The sequence below is a fragment of the Emydura macquarii genome, unplaced genomic scaffold (assembly GCF_026122565.2).
Source record: "Emydura macquarii macquarii isolate MOO-44397 ecotype Brisbane River unplaced genomic scaffold, CSIRO-AGI_Emac_v2 contig_1043, whole genome shotgun sequence".
NCBI lineage: Eukaryota > Metazoa > Chordata > Testudines > Chelidae > Emydura > Emydura macquarii.
The window spans coordinates 9,970,355-9,989,179 of NW_027131180.1; the positions used below are offsets into that span (position 1 = coordinate 9,970,355).

General features: G+C 35.8%; 1 protein-coding gene across 1 annotated transcript in view; it reads right to left on the reverse strand.

Annotated features, from left to right (window-relative positions):
- LOC137150973 (cilia- and flagella-associated protein 47-like) overlaps window positions 1-18,825 on the reverse strand; it is a 286,880-nt gene that overhangs the window by 165,018 nt on the left and 103,037 nt on the right. The window contains exon 7 of the mRNA XM_067545102.1: window positions 2,415-2,512. Within this exon, the coding sequence (XP_067401203.1) occupies window positions 2,415-2,512 (98 nt within the window). The remainder of the gene's footprint in view (window positions 1-2,414; window positions 2,513-18,825) is intronic.

The window sequence follows — 18,825 nt, forward strand, 5'->3', positions numbered from 1 at the left end:
CTATAATGAAGTTGCTGGCTGCAAGTTTGTATTGTTTTTGCAAAATAATGAAGAATTAAGAGAAAAGCAGCTTCTTTTATTTAGTGGAACTACTATTCTGCTGCTGATTTGTTAAATTTATTTTGTGACCTTTAAACTCCCTCAACATACTCAGCAAGTTTTCTTTTTTCCCTTATAGCAACTCATTGGCTTTTAATATTTTAACAGAACATTTTCAAAATTGCACAAAAAATGCACATGGAAAACACAGCAAAAGAAAATAGATTTTTTGCCCACTTCTCCCTAAACAGTTTTTTCCTAGCTGCCAAGGGAGTGCAAAGTTTTGCATATTAAAACAATAACTTTTTCTCCCAGCTGCAGAATATCTGTTAAGCATCATATTTAAATAAAGAATGACTAAACCCACTGAAGTAATATTATGGCTGGAAAAAGGACTGTAAAAATGGCACATTGTTATTGAGTTTGTCTGCTTCCACTAAGTTATCCATGTTACCCTGGTTTACTGACAAAACCAGGATTATACTATTGTCAGCAGTGACAAGCCAACAGAACTGAAAAAGAGCATCTAATTAGAATTGTGTGAAATTCACTGGTTTCACTTTGCAGAGTTTCATTGGTTTTGATCCATGGCTGTGGCTACACAAACCCTGAGTTCCACTTGGAATTTTGGGTTCAGATGAGCCCTAAATCCGAAAGTGACATTCAGCCAAAAGATGTCTGTTTTACATAATACTGTATCAACAATGTGAAACTGCAAATCTCATATGAGTTGATCAAAAATTTTAAATCTGCCTGAAAGTTCTATAAACATTTTAAATAAACAGGTCTGAATTTAGAAGTGAGAAGCACAACACGTCATAACCCAGTCACTAGCAACCCTGATCACAGCCCTCCACCCTCTTCTCCAAGATTTTGTGAAGATCATTTTCTGCCACTGAACAATGTACAAGTTCACATTCAGAATGGGGTGCTTCAGGGAGAGAATGACAAACATTAAAAGTGATAAATGATTAAAGCCATTTTAAATATTTCACAAAATGTACATATGCAAGACACATGTATTTTGTAATTCTTTCACTAAAGCAAATGGTTGACTTCATTGTCACTATAAAACACTTTTTAAGTTGCATCCTGCAGAAAGCTACATAGTCAGTACCACTGAGTCCACCTAGCAATAGCGGAGTTTCTAGTCACATACAGTATTCATTTTATTTTTCAAGCTTTTTTTATTTCGTGTATCTCTTTGCTTTGTCTATAATCACGATGCATTCAAGATCCAAAACTATCTTAGGCAGTAATATGATACTGTTCTTTTCTTCTTAATTTTAAAGCACTGAATTTATTATACAAGTCATCATGTAACCAGAAATGAAATTACTAAATACTAATTATTCAAAGAACAAATCAGGAGAGGAGAGTATGCCTGGGGGAGTGGAGGGGGGGGGGATGGACGGACGACACCGACGACATGAATTCTTATTGTGTGAATCCAAACCACAGTAACAATTCGATATTTTTCTAGGGACAGCTTCCTGCAGCAAAATAGTGCAACTGTTATTCTATTCATAGAACTTGTTATCAGCATCCATTACAAAAGCCAATTTTTCTCAGTTGCTTACAAACAAACAGAAAGTAGCAGTTCTAGATGATAAAATGAATAGTCTTCTAAAGAAGATGAGAAAAACATAAGCCATGGGAAAAAAACAAAACAAAAACAAAACACTAAAGTATCTCATTCAAAGGCAAAAAATGCAGGCTAATAGTTTCATTATAGCAGAAATGCTAAATAATTGACTATTCAAGTTTTAAACGTTTAAATGTTTTATAAAATACAGCACAAGCCATTCTATTCAATGAAACTGTGTAATAATTCTTCCAAGCTGATTAACAATGTTTTATTACGTTTTGGATGGTTAAAGGAAATATTTACATAGTAATCCAAAAAATGATTAAGTGATTTTTAAAAAATTCATTAAATTAAAAAAAAGAAAAAAGCCTAAGCTTTTTAATAGTGTGCATTATGTAAGGGTGGAAGGCACCAAAAATAGATTTGTCCTGTTCTGTATGGCTTTAGTACAAAAGTTGGTTGAAGGTTTTTATTGAATCCAGCTCTATCTGAGCACCAATGTATGAAACAGATTACAGGAGAATAAAACCCATGAGAGAAAGAGACTGTGAAAGAAAATAGCTAATGAATGATTATAAATAAATGTTTAACATTAACAACTGAGGACTTGTTTTTAGTTCACAATACTGAGTTTAAATGAAGCCCCAGAATATTGGGTATTTTTAGCCCAAGAGATGAATTTGTGTGATCTCTTTATAAATTTGTACAATATCCCGTACAGTGGAAGTTATATTTGTTTGTACTGTTAACTCAATGCCATAAAACTAAATCTTGAAAGCTATCTTACCAGAGCCACACACTTCACATCCAGAGTTCTTTCAGGTGCGCAGGGTGTACTATTAATCTCCAAAGAAAACCACACTTTGCAACATGAAGCATTTCCTCCTGTGTCAAACAAAATAGAATAAAGTGTTTTTTACAAATCTGTTTGTGAGACAATATGTGACATCCTATCTCCATTCAACTCAATGGAAGTTTTGACTTAAATGGGTCCAGAATTTTATCCATTACTATTTGTCATTAACCCTGAGGCATCAGTCCAAGAAAATCGCAAACTACTGCAAATATTACCAATCCATTGCATTCCTTATTACTTTATCTTGTATATTCAATTTGGTAATATGATTAACATACATGCAATCTGAACTGAAATACCATTTTTAAAAATTCACTGAATCCAACACATCACTAGCTTCAGATATTTTTCATATATGTGCATTGCTTAAACACAATACAAGAATAATTAATTAAAATAATCTTTGCATTAAAAGGTTGTATGAAACAAAAGTATTAAAGAACAAGAACACCTAGAATAAACTTTTCACCTTAGCAAGAACAGTCCTCCCTTGACAAAGTCTACACAGAATATTTTGTTTTACAGTTGCATCAAATTTTGCATCAAGTTTTCAAACAAGATGACCTTAGGTCTAGGTCATGTGATGATAATGTTTAAATCACAGATATTAGCAACTGACAAAATTTATGCATCAAACGATTAGACAATAAGAACTGTCATATTGGATCAGACCAATCAATCATCTAGTCAGTTTCCTTTCTCTGATACTGGCAAATACCACTAGTTGCAGAGAAAGATTGAAAAAACTCTGCAGTAGGCAGTTATGGAATGAATTGGCCATAGGAAAATATTGTTCTGAAACCCCATTAAATAGCATTTGGCCTCTTTTCTGAAATATGATGGTTTATATGCCATCTAAACCTCTTGTGTCTCTCCTCCTATATGGTCAAGAAGGAGCAAAGAGTGGGAATTAGCTAATTCTGCTGCTATCTAGAAGAGAAACAAACAGCACCAGAGTCTTGAAAGCTGTCTTTCTGCACTATCAGGAGGGAAAAAAAGCTTTATTGATTATCTCTTGCTTCCCATATTAGAGATCATTTATGCAACTATGAAGATTAAAAAAATAGGAGCAAATTCTGCAGAAATGGATGGGTTAAGGATTTACAAAGAAAGCCTGACACTCATCACTGTTAAGTGGGCAAATGGATTTGTTAAATCCTGCTTTGGGTGTGTATAAGCTATGCTACTAGGGCCAGCAACAGGAGAGTGAATCCTTCCATTAATTATTGCAAGTAGGGACAAGCACTGCCCCCACCCTGCATCTGAATAAACTGGAAGTAGAAGGGTCCACACTTCCCACTGAAGGTGATTTTATAAATTCACAGAGTTTAAACCCAGAAGGGACCAATAGATAAACTAGCCATACCTGTATATTTCACACCATTAAATTTCACCCAGTTATCCCCATATTGAGCTCAGTAACTTGTGTTTGGCTAAAGCATATCTTCCAGAAAGGCATGCCAGTCTCAATCTGAAGCCATCAAGAGATGGAGAATCCACCCCTTTCCTTCATAGTTTGTTCCAATGGTTAATACTTTTGATTAACAATTTGTGCCTCATTTCTAACAAATGTTTTTGACTTCAGATTCCAGACATTGGATCTTGTTATGCCTCTCTGCAATCTAAAAGTGCTTTCTAGTAGCTGGTATTTTCATCCCGTGTTTATCCCGTGTTTATCCTAGTAGATTAGGTTCAATAATGTCTTTGGTTAGTAATGTACTAGAAAGTATTTCATCATCCTGCTTCTTTCCAAATACACAAAACAATATTGATTGAACACTTGTGGCTTTTCTGCTTCATTATTAACAATTTTACCATCTTTATCTAGTAGTGGGCTTATCCTGTTGCTAGGAATTCTTTTTGTCCTAATATATTTTAGCTCCTTCTTATTTTCCTTAAGCTTGCCAGCCACAGATTTTTTCCCTGTTGTCTTTAGCTTCCTTTATCAATTATCTGCACTTCATAACACTGGTGACTCCGACATGATTGTGATGTGATTACTGCAGAGTGTTGCTAGTGCTGCTGTTCTTGGAGCTCCAGTGTTAGCTACATTAGAAGAGAGTGCAGTGTGTTGATTCAGCAATCCTCGATTTTGTTCACAAAGAAAAACCATAAGCTTGGTTCAATAGTAAAGGTTTATTGTTGACAAAGCCCGGTACTAGCACCCCGGCTCAATGATTGCGGGTACATTAATACATGTATGCTCGCGACAATGGTACCAGCTCAAATCAGCAAAACATTAACCCGTCCTTTAGCCTAGCACAAAGATGTCCCTCTTATGACTTCGCCTTTTATACACTGATACAAACAAGTTACATATTACATTCTGTATGTTGCTAATTACCACCCTTATACCTTGTACCTGCTAGTTCGAACAAAACATCCTCATCCATTATCCTGTCATCCCATTCTTATCTTACAAGGTGTCAGTGTGTTCCTGTACCATCTCTTGGGAATATTTTTTATCTAGTTACTTGAGAACTCTGGGTGTTCTAGTACCATTCTCTTAGGTCAGGAATGTGCTTACTTGGTTAGCTATTTTGCCAAGGTCAGGCCTACTATGGTTCACTGCCCTTGGCAAGGGCTCCAGCAAGGCCTACAGCAATTATAATAAATTTCTTCTCATCAGTGAGAATTTCTAGTTCCTCTGGCTTGTTACCCAGTTTCCCAGCATTGGTATGTAAGCAACAGGAAATTTTCTTCCCTCACATTATCTGTCACATGCGTTCAAATTGTTGGCAAGACACTCAATTTGAGTTTGTGCTGCATTTGCCTCCTTAGCACCCTCCCTTTACATTATTAGTTTAATGCCCTCCTGGCTGTTCTAGTAAGTCTCCGCCCGAGACTAGCCCGCCCCGTCCATGAAATGTAGGACATCTCATTCAGACAGCTCTGTCCCCCATTTGATTGTGTCCCAATGTGTCACAAAACTCAGACCTTCAGCTTCACGCCATTTACAAAACCAGAAGTTCACTTTCACTATATTATGCCTTCTCCCTTCTCACACCTGTGTTTTGTGTTTGTTATTTAACCAAAGCAAATCATCTACATCAGTGCAACCAACCCATCCTTCCCACTGAATGAAGTCTATAAAATGCAGGTTTAACTACAGCCCTATGAATCTATTAACTCCCAGTGCCTACACAGACACTACACTCCAGCTCAGTGGGTATGAAAGCACAGGACCCAGCATGGGGAATTACACTGTGTGGGAAGTGGATAGTTTAACTATAGTTAACATAAGCAATTCAGCAACTTCCGTTGAAAACATATTTTTTTCTTTTTTATTTGTTTTTGTTTTTTTGCAGGCTGTTCTGTCTGCCAAACAGACTTGCAGATATTGTTGAATAACATACAGGCAGTTTATATAAACTCTAAAGACTGGTACCTTTTATTCAGGGAGAACACAGCTGAGTAACCTTTTCCTGTGAGAATAATTTATTAACTTTTTCTGTTCGTCATCTGCACAGATATTTGTAAAATTTTAAACGTGACTGTATAACAAACTCAAGTCATGATACGATAGCTATATAAGTGCATCCTGGGAGAAATGAATTATAGGAGTTATAAAACTGTAACTTACAATTTAAGGAGCAGCAGCTGGATACTTTAAGGCAGATGGTTTTTGTGTCACTAGCCCTCATCTTTTCTAATTTTCTACAGAACACAGGTTTGGCCTTGGTTAGCACTTACCATGAGTTCTAGGCTGCTTTTTATTCTTCTTCTACTTTCTTTCTTTCTTTCTTTTTTTTTTTTTTTTTGGTGACAGAAATATCTACACAATGATTGAATTCCATAGAAAAAAATACATTAATTGAACACTAACTTTCATGGTTAAGTACTCAATAGTCAGGAAATTCCAAAGCTAAGGTTGCACATGCAACTATCATTTGAATTAAATGGTTAGAGGACACTAAAAATGAAGTGTGAATCATATTTAAACTTCTATCCCCTTTCCTACATAAGCAGTAAAAGAGTAAAGATTAAACTTGGGGCCTCTTTCCATTCAGTCTAATACCACTTGTGACTAGGATGAAATCAATACAAAGATATTGCAACTTTTACACCCATGACTATTTTTAAGAAAAGTATTTATTAAAATGTAACTCAAATTCTATATTGTCTGTCTGTCATGAAACTGTTTCCTAACGGAGAACAACCAACCATGTAACTTGTATGACACATCAGATGCTTTTCCTTTCCTGTCAAGCAGATTCCTTTTCCTGGGGTAGCATTGTTATTTTGAACAATATCAGCAATATCTCGGGCTTCAGAAAGAGTAAGGTGCAAGTGGCCATGTAGAAAGGAAAGAGTTTTTAGAAGTGCTTATTTCCAAATCTCTGCAGTCCATCTTTCTGGAACTACACACTCTTTGAAGAAATGATTTTTTATTTATTTATTTTTTTTACTGTGAATTTGTACATGTTCATACCTTTTTTTATTTCTATAATTTTAAAATACACATTGCAAATATTATAACTACTCAGTGAAAACTACTTACACACTAAGTTTTACAGGTTGTCTAGTTTTGTGGTTTAGGTACATATAAAAAAGTGTGGTGTTAACAGTTTCCCCACCAGCAAAACACATTTTTTCTTCATCATCCATTAACACAAAAACTTAGAAAAAAACATTAATCTTTCCCCAAACATGGAAAGTTTCAGTTCAAAAGGTGACATTTTTCAGACATTTATGAGCAAATCAAATCAGGTATTCGTAAGAGAAAACATAGTGCCACTCTATATGTATTTGCTCATTTATAAACTTTCGTCATTTTAAATATGTTCGATGTCTTTCCTCATGACTTCATGGTAGTACTTTGAAGTGTTATCAGGTAAACCTGTGTTTGATTTTAGTCCCATTCCCTGCTGTTTCACTCTCTGGGGCTTCCATGACAACAAAAAATCCCTAACTTATCTGCATTCAAGCATGGGGCTGTGATCTTGTCAGATTTAATAAAATAAGCAAGATTGGTCAGTACTTGGATGGGAGACTTCAAAGGGTCAGAAAATGAATACTCATCTTTTGAGCATGGGAGTGCATCAACTCTAGGATTTAATTTCCTACATGTCTGCTTTCTGTCCTGGTTACAACTTTTCATTCTTCATAATCAGGAGGGCTTGGCACTTAGGAGATGGGGTCAGGGATTTATCATTAATATTAGGTGTTCAGAACAACTGGTGCACATGCCAGCTTGCTTCATTCTTTCACCAACAATAGCAAATGAGCAAACTCACCTCAAGAGATCTTACTTTCTGTAAAGCTAAAGGTTCTTTTCAGGATACAAAAAGCTGTATGCTTTTCTACAACAAATTCACATCCCATGTGTGGCAGGAATTACATGGCAAGTTTATATTTTCACAAGAGTTCTGTAATACTAACAAGCACTTTTCTTTGATTCTGAACTTATCTGCTATAAATCAGAAAAACAAATGGAAATTCCATGAAATCCTAAAATTGTCTTGCAAATTGAAGGAATTTACCTCAACCTTTAAAATCAAGACACTTGAAAAAGAAAGTTTAAATACTTATTTCCAGCAATCATGTTCAAGAATCTGTAGTTTGCTCTTCCTAAATCACATTTCAAAATTTAAGTTTACATTAAGATTCTAATAAAGTATTAAAATGAACTACACTGGGTTAAATGCTTCAAGCCTCTCAAACAGGTTACCTAGCCTTATTCCTCTTCATTTGACTTTCCATATCATTAATTTTCTCTAAGTGAATTTTAACTTTTTCCAGCTCAACCATTTTGCTATCTTGTCACATATCTTTTTAATATTACAAATGTGTTTTTCACTGGTGTCCATGCATTCTCTTACTTTCATTGTGCCAGTTCTCAAACTATTACAGAGTTGTTCAATGCCTTAGTGGTAATACCTAAATATTTATAATCTTCAATTATAGCTTATATGACATCCTAAAGAGCTAGAGATTGTACAACCTCCTCCATTACTGACCACATCACACCACACCTTTCCTTTCTCACTGGACCAGAATACATTATCACCACTATCTCATGATTTTGTGTCTCCTCCCACAACATGAAATAATTTCTCTCTCTCTCTCTCTCTCTCCCCCCCCCTCCCTCCCCTTTTTTTTTTTTTTTTTTTTTAAACACTTCCTCTCCTCCTAAACCTACTAAGCTAGCCATGAGGTAATTGGGCTGAAAGTTGTCAGCAATTATTCTTATAGTGCTGTTGATCCAATAGTGCTATGGAAGAATACACTGAATTTTTTTTTCTAGCTCAGGTATCATTGACAACATTTTCAGATGAGTTCTAATTTTAGAATATTTATTATGGGAGATTGGATAAGATGCAGAAAAAAAATCTTGATTTTCTCATTCTATGCTGAGTTGCAAACAGAAAAAGCAATTTCAAAAGCACTTTTCAATTTGTAAACTGAATAAACTTGATATGGAAATAATTGTAAGCAAATGAATATGGATCCCCATTATGCCACTTTTACAGAGCATCACTGCTTTTAAATACATAAGAACGGGATTTCACAGGACTGTAATTCTCTTTCAATACACATGTAGAGACAAGGTGGATTGGACCAACTTCTGTTGGTGAGAGAGACAAGCTTTTGAGCCATGGACAGCTCCTTCTTCAGGTCTGGGAAAGGAACACCCAGGAGAGCAAAATGCAAGGTGGAATTGATTGATTAGCATAAGTAGTTAGCATATATTGTAAGGGACTATTCAAGGTAAAGTGGCCCATTAACACCTCTGCTAACATAGGACAAGAAGGGGTTAGTGGGTTACAGATTGTTATAATAAACCATAAATCCACTGTGTCTGTTCAATCCATGATTTTTGGTGTCTAGCAGAGTTATGAATTTAAGCTCCCAGACTCATCTTTTGAAAGTGTGGCTCAAAAGCTTGTCTCACCAACAGAAGTTGATCCAATAAAAGATATTACCTCACCCACCATGTCTCTAATATCCTGGGACTGACACAGCTATAGCTACACTGTATAATGCACATATAGTTCACCATTACTATCATGTGACCAATGTAGACCCCTCCTACATTCTCTTAAGCACTGCATTCACGAGTAGATCCACTGAAGCCTTTGTAGGATTGGGACCATAGTTTAGGAGAAGCTATGAACTGCTAGATAAAGGTTGTATTTAAAAGTGAAAACAATTTCTTTTCTTTTCTTTTGTGGGAGAAGGAGAGGGCGAGCCTGACACTACTATCAAATCTTATAAATTAATTTTAGTATATTAGCTCTTGAATGCATATAATTCTGCACATAATGCTTTATGGTGCTTATTTTTCAGATGTGTTTGGTTCTAGCAAACTGAGAATTCCATTACAAAGAGCTAAACTTCAATAATTTACCTTTTCCTTACATTTTAACCTTATTTTAAGTTCTAGTCCACTTTCTGGAATTTTTAGGATTTTTATGATTATTTTAAGATCATTTACCATGTAACATTTTTTGTCAGAGGAACATTAAGTTAAAATAGTGTAAGACAGTACATAGCAATGGCTTTCACTAAAAGATTTTGGACATCTTTTACTATTAGTTTCTCTGGAAACTAATCTATTCATATCTGTTAGATGAAAATTATAACCTTTCTGCATTGGGAGACACAGAAATCTATTGAAAACCATTTCTAAATGAAGTCTGTTTATTATTGGTCCCAAGCATCTCTTTCTCTCTGTACATTTAGTTTCCCAGTGTAGAAAATTGGTACGTAATATATGGAGAAAACTGAAAATTACACACAGATTACGAAAATTTACAATGCTATGCTGTTAGAAGACCAAGATGATGTGAAAAGGAAGGCACTAATGTTCACTTCTGCCATTCAAAGAATCAGTTATGCTTGTAAAGACAATGTAGTACATTATATTCTTCCAGTGAAGTTATGATGTTAGGACTGTAACATTTAAACTTTAGGTATGAGCTCAAGAGTCATTTAGTCTAATGCTCATTTTTTAAATACAATTTGCTTTATAAACTGAATGTAAATAATGTAAAAGTCTAGAGCTTTTAAGTCCTTTTCAAGATCATTATAGGAGGTAAACGTTTTTGCTTAGTATCTAAAGATTAATTTTTTAAAAAGTTGTTTAGTATACCTCCATTATAAGGTGTCATAAATATAAAAATTCCAACTATATTTAAACACATTCCCAGTTAAATTTACACATAGATACAAGAGTCCCATTAAAGAAGCAGCTACAACATTCACTACCTATTAAAAAGTATCAAGAGATATACCCAAGGGGACAGATCCCAGCTAGTGTAGTCTATCATAACTTCATTGACTTCACTGAAGTTATGGTGATTTATGATGATCTAAACCAAGAGATTTTCATCACCCAAAAACAATGACCAAGATTTTCAAAAGTGATTTGTAATTTTGGGTGCCCAACTTGAGACACTAGGCATGTTTTTTAGAGGGTAGGTACTGCAAAACAAATATTTATGGTGCAGCTCTACTTACACAAGTGCTATTTTAGTTATTAAGATAATACATTTTAGTTATTGTTATGAATTAATACTATATTAATTCATTTTCTGAGTTTTTATAAATTTATCAACTAAAACACAGCATGATATAAAATTCAGTGGGCCAAATCATAGGTAGCCTCACAAACAGTACACCAGAACCAAGTTACCCTCTAGTGAGAGTAAAGTAACATCATGAGCTAAACAATTTTGTGTGGGAAATCCACACCCCTGAGCAACATAGTTATACCAACTTAACTCCTGGTGTAGACAGCGCTATGTCGATGGGAGAATTTCTCCCATCAGCATAGCTACCGCCTCTTGGGGAAGTTTAGCACCCTATGCCAACAGGAGAAGCTCTCCTGCTGGCAAACGCAGTGTCTTCACTAAGCACTACAATGGTGCAGCTGTGCTGCTGCAGTGCAGTAAGTGTAGATGATCCCTGGGTTCCCAGAAGATTCCTTCCTCTCTCCTTACCACCTTTTCTCTGTAGAAGTAGTCATATAAGTTTGGGTGTACTCAAAAAAATCATCTCTTTAACCTTCTTCAAAAGGCTTAAGCAGCTCCCACACAGAGCCACAGAAGCTAGGATTTCGTTGCATTAGATGCTGAGATGTTGGAGAACTGTTTTACAGACCTACCCAAAAGCATGAAGAGCAGCTCTGATGGCTTTCAGTAAGCTGGTACCTTACTAACTACAATACCAGCCAGCAAGAATTCCCTGTTTAATTTTATAAAAATAAGCATCATTTGCATCCTCTGCAACAAAACTTAAGACACTGTATTCCTTAAGCAATGTATGTGATAATTAGTAGTATCTCTTTCATGCCCCATATTTAAATGGAATTGAACTGACATCTGCATTACAGAACATGGACAAGAAACAAATCATTTTTATTTGTGGGCAGGTACTGGTAGTGTAATCACAAGGCTAAAATATGTAAACATTCAACACAGGGGAAATTATGCAGAACAAAATATATTCAGCTATAATCTGTAAACTATAACCATATCCTATTTTATATGCATGAACATACCTGAATAGCCCCACTTTGTCAAGCTATGACAATTCATGTTCATAAAATGCTTTCCTTAAAGCAATCTTCGTAAATTTACACATTAGCAGGTTTTGTAGCCAAACTAGGCAAGGAAAGTGTCCAGCAAAGAAGTGAAATGGACACTGGAAGTTTGTTGTCAGTACTTTGTACACCTTTTATGGAGACAATCCTGTCCTTTAAAATCTCACACTGATATCTGTCAAAAGTAAATTGTGGTACTTTCACAGACAAAAGATGTTTACAATGCGTATATATATTTGATATGGAATTAAACATTTTTAAATTGTTAAATGACATATTATACATACAAAAATAGGGGAGTTTCAGACCGAGTATAAAGAGGGGAGTGTGGTTCCTTCTCTTTAGGTACGGCTCTACACCAAGCAGAAGATATGGATGAAAAGGAAACAACTGCTGAAACCTGTCTTTGAAAGGAAAGATTTTCCTTTCTGCTACAAGACAGAAAAGATTTCTGGAGCACAAAGTGCAAGCTGGTGGACATACTGGAGGGGAAAATAAGTTGCCTGGAAATACAAGTTTCAACATAGAATCATAAAAGATTAGAGTTGGAAGGGACCTCAGGAGGTCATCTAGTCCAACATCTTGCTCAAAGCAGAACTCACCCCAACTAAATCATCCCAGCCAGGGCTTTGTCAAGCCACAGCTTAAAAACCTCTAAAGATGGAGATTCCCCCACCTCCCTTGGTAACCCATTCCAGTGCTTCACCACGCTCCTAGTGAAAAACGTTTTCCCAATATCCAAACTAGACCTCCCCCACTGCAACTTGAGACCATTGCTCCTTGTTCTGTCATCTACTACCATTGAGAACAGCCTAGCCCCATCCTCCCTGGAACCCTCTTTCATCTAGTTAAAGGCTTCTATCAAGTCCCACCTCATTTTTCTCTTTTGCAGACTAAACAAGCCTAGTTCCCTCCGCCTCTCCTCTTAAGTCTTGTGCTCCAGCCCCCTAATCATTTTGTTGCCCTCTGCTGGACTCTCTCCAACTTGTCCGTATCCTTTTTGTAGTGGGGGGCACAAAACTGGACACAATACTCCAAATGCGGCCTCACCAATGCCGAATAGAGGGGAATAATCACTTCCCTCAATCTGCTGGCAATGCTCCTACTAATGCAGCCCAATATGATATTAGGGCACACTGCTGACTCATATCCAGCTTCTTATCTACTGTAACCCCCAGGTTTTTTTGCAGAACTGCTGCCTAGCCTGTCAATCCCCAGTGCATGGGATTCTTCCGTCCTAAGTGCAGGACTCTGCCCTTGTCCTTGTTAAACTTCATCAGATTTCTTTTGGCCCAGTCCTCTAATTTCTCTAGGTCACTCTGTATCCTACCTCTGCCCTCTAGTGTATCTACCACTCCCCCTAGCTTAGTGCCATCTGCAAACTTGCTGAGGGTGCAATCCACCCCATCCTCCAGATCATTAATGATCAAACACTGCGGAGCATCTGAGAAAATTAAAACTTCTTGGATTGCACGATTTAGAAATTGTAGCTACAGATGTCAAAAGGGGAAGGATCTGCTATAAGGGAACTGGAATGAGTAGAAACCAAAAAAGCAGAGGTACAAGGAACACAGGATGGTGTGCTGTCTCCCTACAGCAAAAACTGCAAGACTGGACAGGATTACAAAGCTGTCTGGTAAATCTCCACTGATGAGGAAACACACAGGAACTAATGACATGGCATTACATGGAACTACACAAATTACAGAAGACTTCAGAGATCTTGGAAAAGAGTTGAAGAAGTGAAAAGTCTAGTAATAGTCTCAAAAGATGGTACTCAGGAGCAAGACAAGACTAAAAATAATGGATGTGAACGATTGACTGCACAACTCGAATGAAGCTGTAGGTTTTGGTTTTCTGGAACATTGGGCCACATTCCAGCAAGAGAGGGGGCTGTACAATCAGGACTGCTGCATCTCACATATACGGGGCTAATCTTTTTGGCTGGAGACTAGCTGGAACATTGGAGAATGTTAAAGCAACAACACAAGATGGAGGGACTAAGCTGACAAATGTGCTATAATCTCAAATTCATTGTATCACAGACAAATTGAATCAATGTTGAAAAGAATGCAAAGAGAAGAAAATTTTCAGTTGCTTATATACCAATACTATGAATCTGGGTAACAAGCAGAAGGAATACAAATTCTCATTGATGAGAAGAAATTTGATATAATTGGCATTGTTGAAACCTAGTGGGATGATCCACATGACTGGAATATTAAAGTCACTGGATATAACCTCTTTAGGAAGGAAAAAGTGAGTAAAGGATAAACACACCATTATCCATTTTAGAGTTATTGATAACTCAGGAAAACAAAATCTTGGGTGCATATGGATCACTAGACATTTTTGAAAAATGATTTCCATTCCTATATATATATATATTCACACAAACACAATGGAAAGGAATCCTGAATCAAAGAAATAAAGTATATAGAAATATTTACTAGTTTTCAGTAACAACTATTACAGAACTGTTGAAGGAAGACCTGTTTGAATAAAGTAAAAAATAATGACCTCAAACCTCATTTAAGCTTTGAACAAAAATTACAAATGCTTGAATCTCAAAAAATCCACCTTTTTTAAAAGTACCATTACTTAAATTTCATTACTTTCTGTATCTATAAAACTTGAACTTCTTGTTCTTTACTCCTGTGGGGACAGGAAGTAGAAGTGCCAAAATATTGAAAAACAGCTGTTCTTATGAACTCTCCAGACCAGTTTTGCTTACAAGAGAGGCCTGGTAACTATCAAACTTTGGGGTAATTATCCAAATTGAACTTCTAAAGCTTTCAGTGTTCAACCAACATTGTCAGTTTACATATAATCACTGTGATAATGGAAGAAGTATTCTTCAATAATGTTAGTCTAATACTGTGTATTAACTGTAAACTTTCACCAGTAATATAATTACTTTTTTCACATCATAATAATTTGTCTTGTCAAAAATGCAAACACCTTTGCAAACCCAAGCGAAACAGAAATTACTGTTAATGTAATTCACATACTTAACCTTTTCTATGTGATACATATAATATTGGGGCTACATTCTGAAACATGTATAAATGGAGTGCAAAGTATAAAATACAAATGAGCAATATTCTGTACAATTGCACATGAAAAACTACATGTTGCATATGCATATTTCCCATTTTTTACATGCAGTAAAATATTTTAGGTACACAATTTCGAAAACATAGCCTGATGTTTTTGAAGTCATACAAATAATTTATTTTATACTGCATGAATCTGAAATGTTTCCTGTGTTACTGAGCTGCAGCAAGTATGTGCAAGTTTTTTCAGCCATGTTAATGAAATATAAAGCATGCACAGTTTGTAGCACAATTTACCAAGATGTTATTGTAATTGCTGTGTGAGGAATAAGAACACAAATCAACAGAATACTGGTAAACGCTATATCAAAGAGCAAGTCATACCACTTTGATTGAAATGTCATGATCACCTTCAATGAGCAGTTCAATATATACATGTTTTCTAGGAAAGATACTGTAAATAACCTTTTCTTAAAGGGATAGATGACTCTGTTGAAAATCCAAAATATATCTTCCTTAAAAAAAAAAATTCTATGCAGAATCCCTACAGGATGCAAAATGAAAAGCGCAAGGCACTTTTTAAATTATGAAGATTATGGATACACTAGCGTTCCATAGTTTAGTTTTATGCTAGTTTCCCATAATAAACACAATGTTGACACCATGTCTTTCCTTTAACATTGCCAAAATTACACTAACATTTCATGTCGATGAGCTCACACAAAGAGGGAAAATAACTCCCTTTAAAAAAATGAAAAAAAAAAATGTAAGAGAAAAAACACCTCAGAAAAGGTAACCTCCTAAACCTTAGGGAAGATGAGGTGACCTGAATGGGTGGAGTGACACTATGTAAGAATGTAAGAATTATAAAGTAAATAGGTTTCCCTTCCCTAAAGATAACTATTAGTATCTTCCCTTGTGGAGACTAAGCAGCTTAAATGACATCCAAACATCTCCCTTGATTGTTTATACATGCCTCTGTCTCCTCCATTGGAGAGTATTGTGCTTTATTCACCTTTAAAGCTACCACTTGAAAGTTCATTTACCACTACTAGAGGGTCACACACTTCATTGCTTCCATAGGCCAACACGTGCACGCAGTGAGAGAGACAGGCATATTAAGAGGCTGCCCTCTAACGGCGATATATGTAGGCAGCAGTAGGGAATACCAGGGAGATAGCTATGCCTACAACACCACATGGACACATTGTGGCCTGATTTCCCTTTTATCTGTGGAAATCAAGCTTTTTCAGTTTTCGAATCTTTACCATAATCAATAGGGCTCTACCCATTGATACCTAGAATATTCCCTGATATTTTGGGATTTATTGGATGCAGGCAGAGAAATGCCTGAGTTGAATGTAGGCCCTCACTTCACACAGCCAATTATTTATTATAATAGTTCCTTGTTATGGAGGAAGGTGCTGTAACAACAGTTAATTCAATAAATATAGATGAACAGCATCCTGACAATATCTTTCTCTTTCTCTTGCATGCATGCGCGCATACACAAGACAAAGCAGAAAATACCATCTGCATTTCTGGCTCACACTGGTAGCAAGTAACTCCTTAAAATCTGGACAGCCAAAATAGTTAGCAGTAAGTAAAAATATTGAGAATAACTAGGAAACTGGCATATCACTAAGAGGAAGTGAAGAAAATATTTTGAGAAGGAGATGGCGGGTATCACAACAAAAGAAATTACTGTCATTTTTGCCACTATAAGCTACTAGAAATGCTCTGTTGCTATTCTGTGGAAATATGATATTAGTACTCTATTAGTCACTTAAGCAATCCTACCATGACTGAATGCATAAGAATATAGAACTCTCCACTACAAGGTTGTTGCAATAGATTAGTGGTAAATAGGCAACAGATAGTTTGCACATTTTTTACAAACGAAAAGTAAATATTATTTGGGCCATTTATTTTGCAGCTGCTGTAGAGAAATAGATCCTGATATAATCCTGGCCATAGGCTATTCATGAACAAGTAGAAATGTCAGAGATAGTTGATGTTTCTTGCTAAAAAGCAAGTCAAAATAATGGTTGACGTGAAGTTACCATAAAATTTACTTGTGTGGAACATGACTTATACCACTAAATGGTATTGCTGAATAACCAGTTGCAATCTTTAGGACTGACTTAGATACACACTCTTGAGTACATACTGTATTATGCAGATGTATCTTGTTTATTCAAAATACGGAAGTACTGTGATAGTGTTCTTTCAATCGCTATGTGATTTTCAACCGCTGTTTCAAAAGAAAGAAGGAAATAAACAAAGGAACCCCCTGAAGTTTTCATAACTAAAAGTGAAATACACAATACAAACAGCAATTAAATTTTAAATTAGTGGTTTCGCTCTGGTGTTATTATGTTACAATAAACTCAGTCACACCAGAACCAGGCAAAGAACTGTACTTTTTATCACATCACAAGAAATCTGCTAACATTCCATGCTGATGCTAGCTGTTCATATAATCACACTGGTCTCCTATTTTGAAGTGAGAGATTGCTTTTCAGTTCAAAAGAGACACTGCGAATTTAAAAAAAAAAATCCAAACTTCTGGCTGAAAATATTTACCTAATATTATTACAAACAACCCCTAAATGTTCCATAACTAAAAGATTAGAAAAATACATTTTACTCTCCTTTTTCTGTCAGTTTATTTACTTTGCATATTTAAAAGTCCTTTGTGTATAGTAAGTTTCAGTATTTTCCTAATATAGCTGCTCAATTTGAATGCATCTTTCTGCTGTTTGAATGGGTCTTTCATAGAGCAGCAGGGAAGAATAAATATATAAAATAGAAACGTGATTGCAAAGCTATGCAACTGACAAGAGATTCAGAAGCAGGTGTAGCCCCAAAAACGGAGTGAGTTTTAAGTGACAAGATTTCAAGCTGACTTAACGCCCTTCAATGCTGCCATTTTTAGAATTTGAATTTCAAGGAACGTTCATACTGACTGAATAGAATATCTTTAATAAAAATTAGAAAAAATGACTGGTTATTTTTACCTTTGTCTAGCCAGACACAGGGTATATTACTGTGACAAACAGAAATGTCTGTATTATTTTTATGACTGCTCTGCATACCTCTATGTGTTTATGATGGCTCACTTGCTAGGGGGTGAGATCAAAGTGGAGCTGTTAGAGGAAGCAAGCAGGAATGAGAAATGTTTTAACTTGATAATTTTCTTTTAGCAGTTTCTGACCAAATTCATTATTAATGGGCTAATGCCTTCTACCTGTGGAATTCAGAGGCAACCCAGTGTTGGTTTTTTTATGGAGATTACAGGACTAAGGTCTGTCCTTCAGCGTAGGCCACCAGAATAGTTCTTCCACAACTGTAGAAGCACTGCAGCAACCAATTATTAGCATTCAGACAATCTGACATAATTTATTAAATTAACTTTAAGGCAATATATTAAAAGAAAAATTTCAGTTTATATTTGGGTCTTTTACCAGACCATCAAGGTGGGTTGAATTTGGAGAAAAACTGCTAACAGAGAGAAAATTATCAGGAAAAAAATGTCTCATTCTGTTGCACAGCTTCGTTCCTCAGACATTATTCATGAGAAGTAGTGAGCAGTGAATCCCAGCAGTAGGGAGAGAAAAGATAAACAGAGTTTAATTATTATAGAAGAATAATAGGCAGGAATGGAAGCTCCCACCATAGAAAGCAAGAGCTTTATAAATAAGGAGTTATGTGAGAACCAACCTAGGAGCACTTTCCT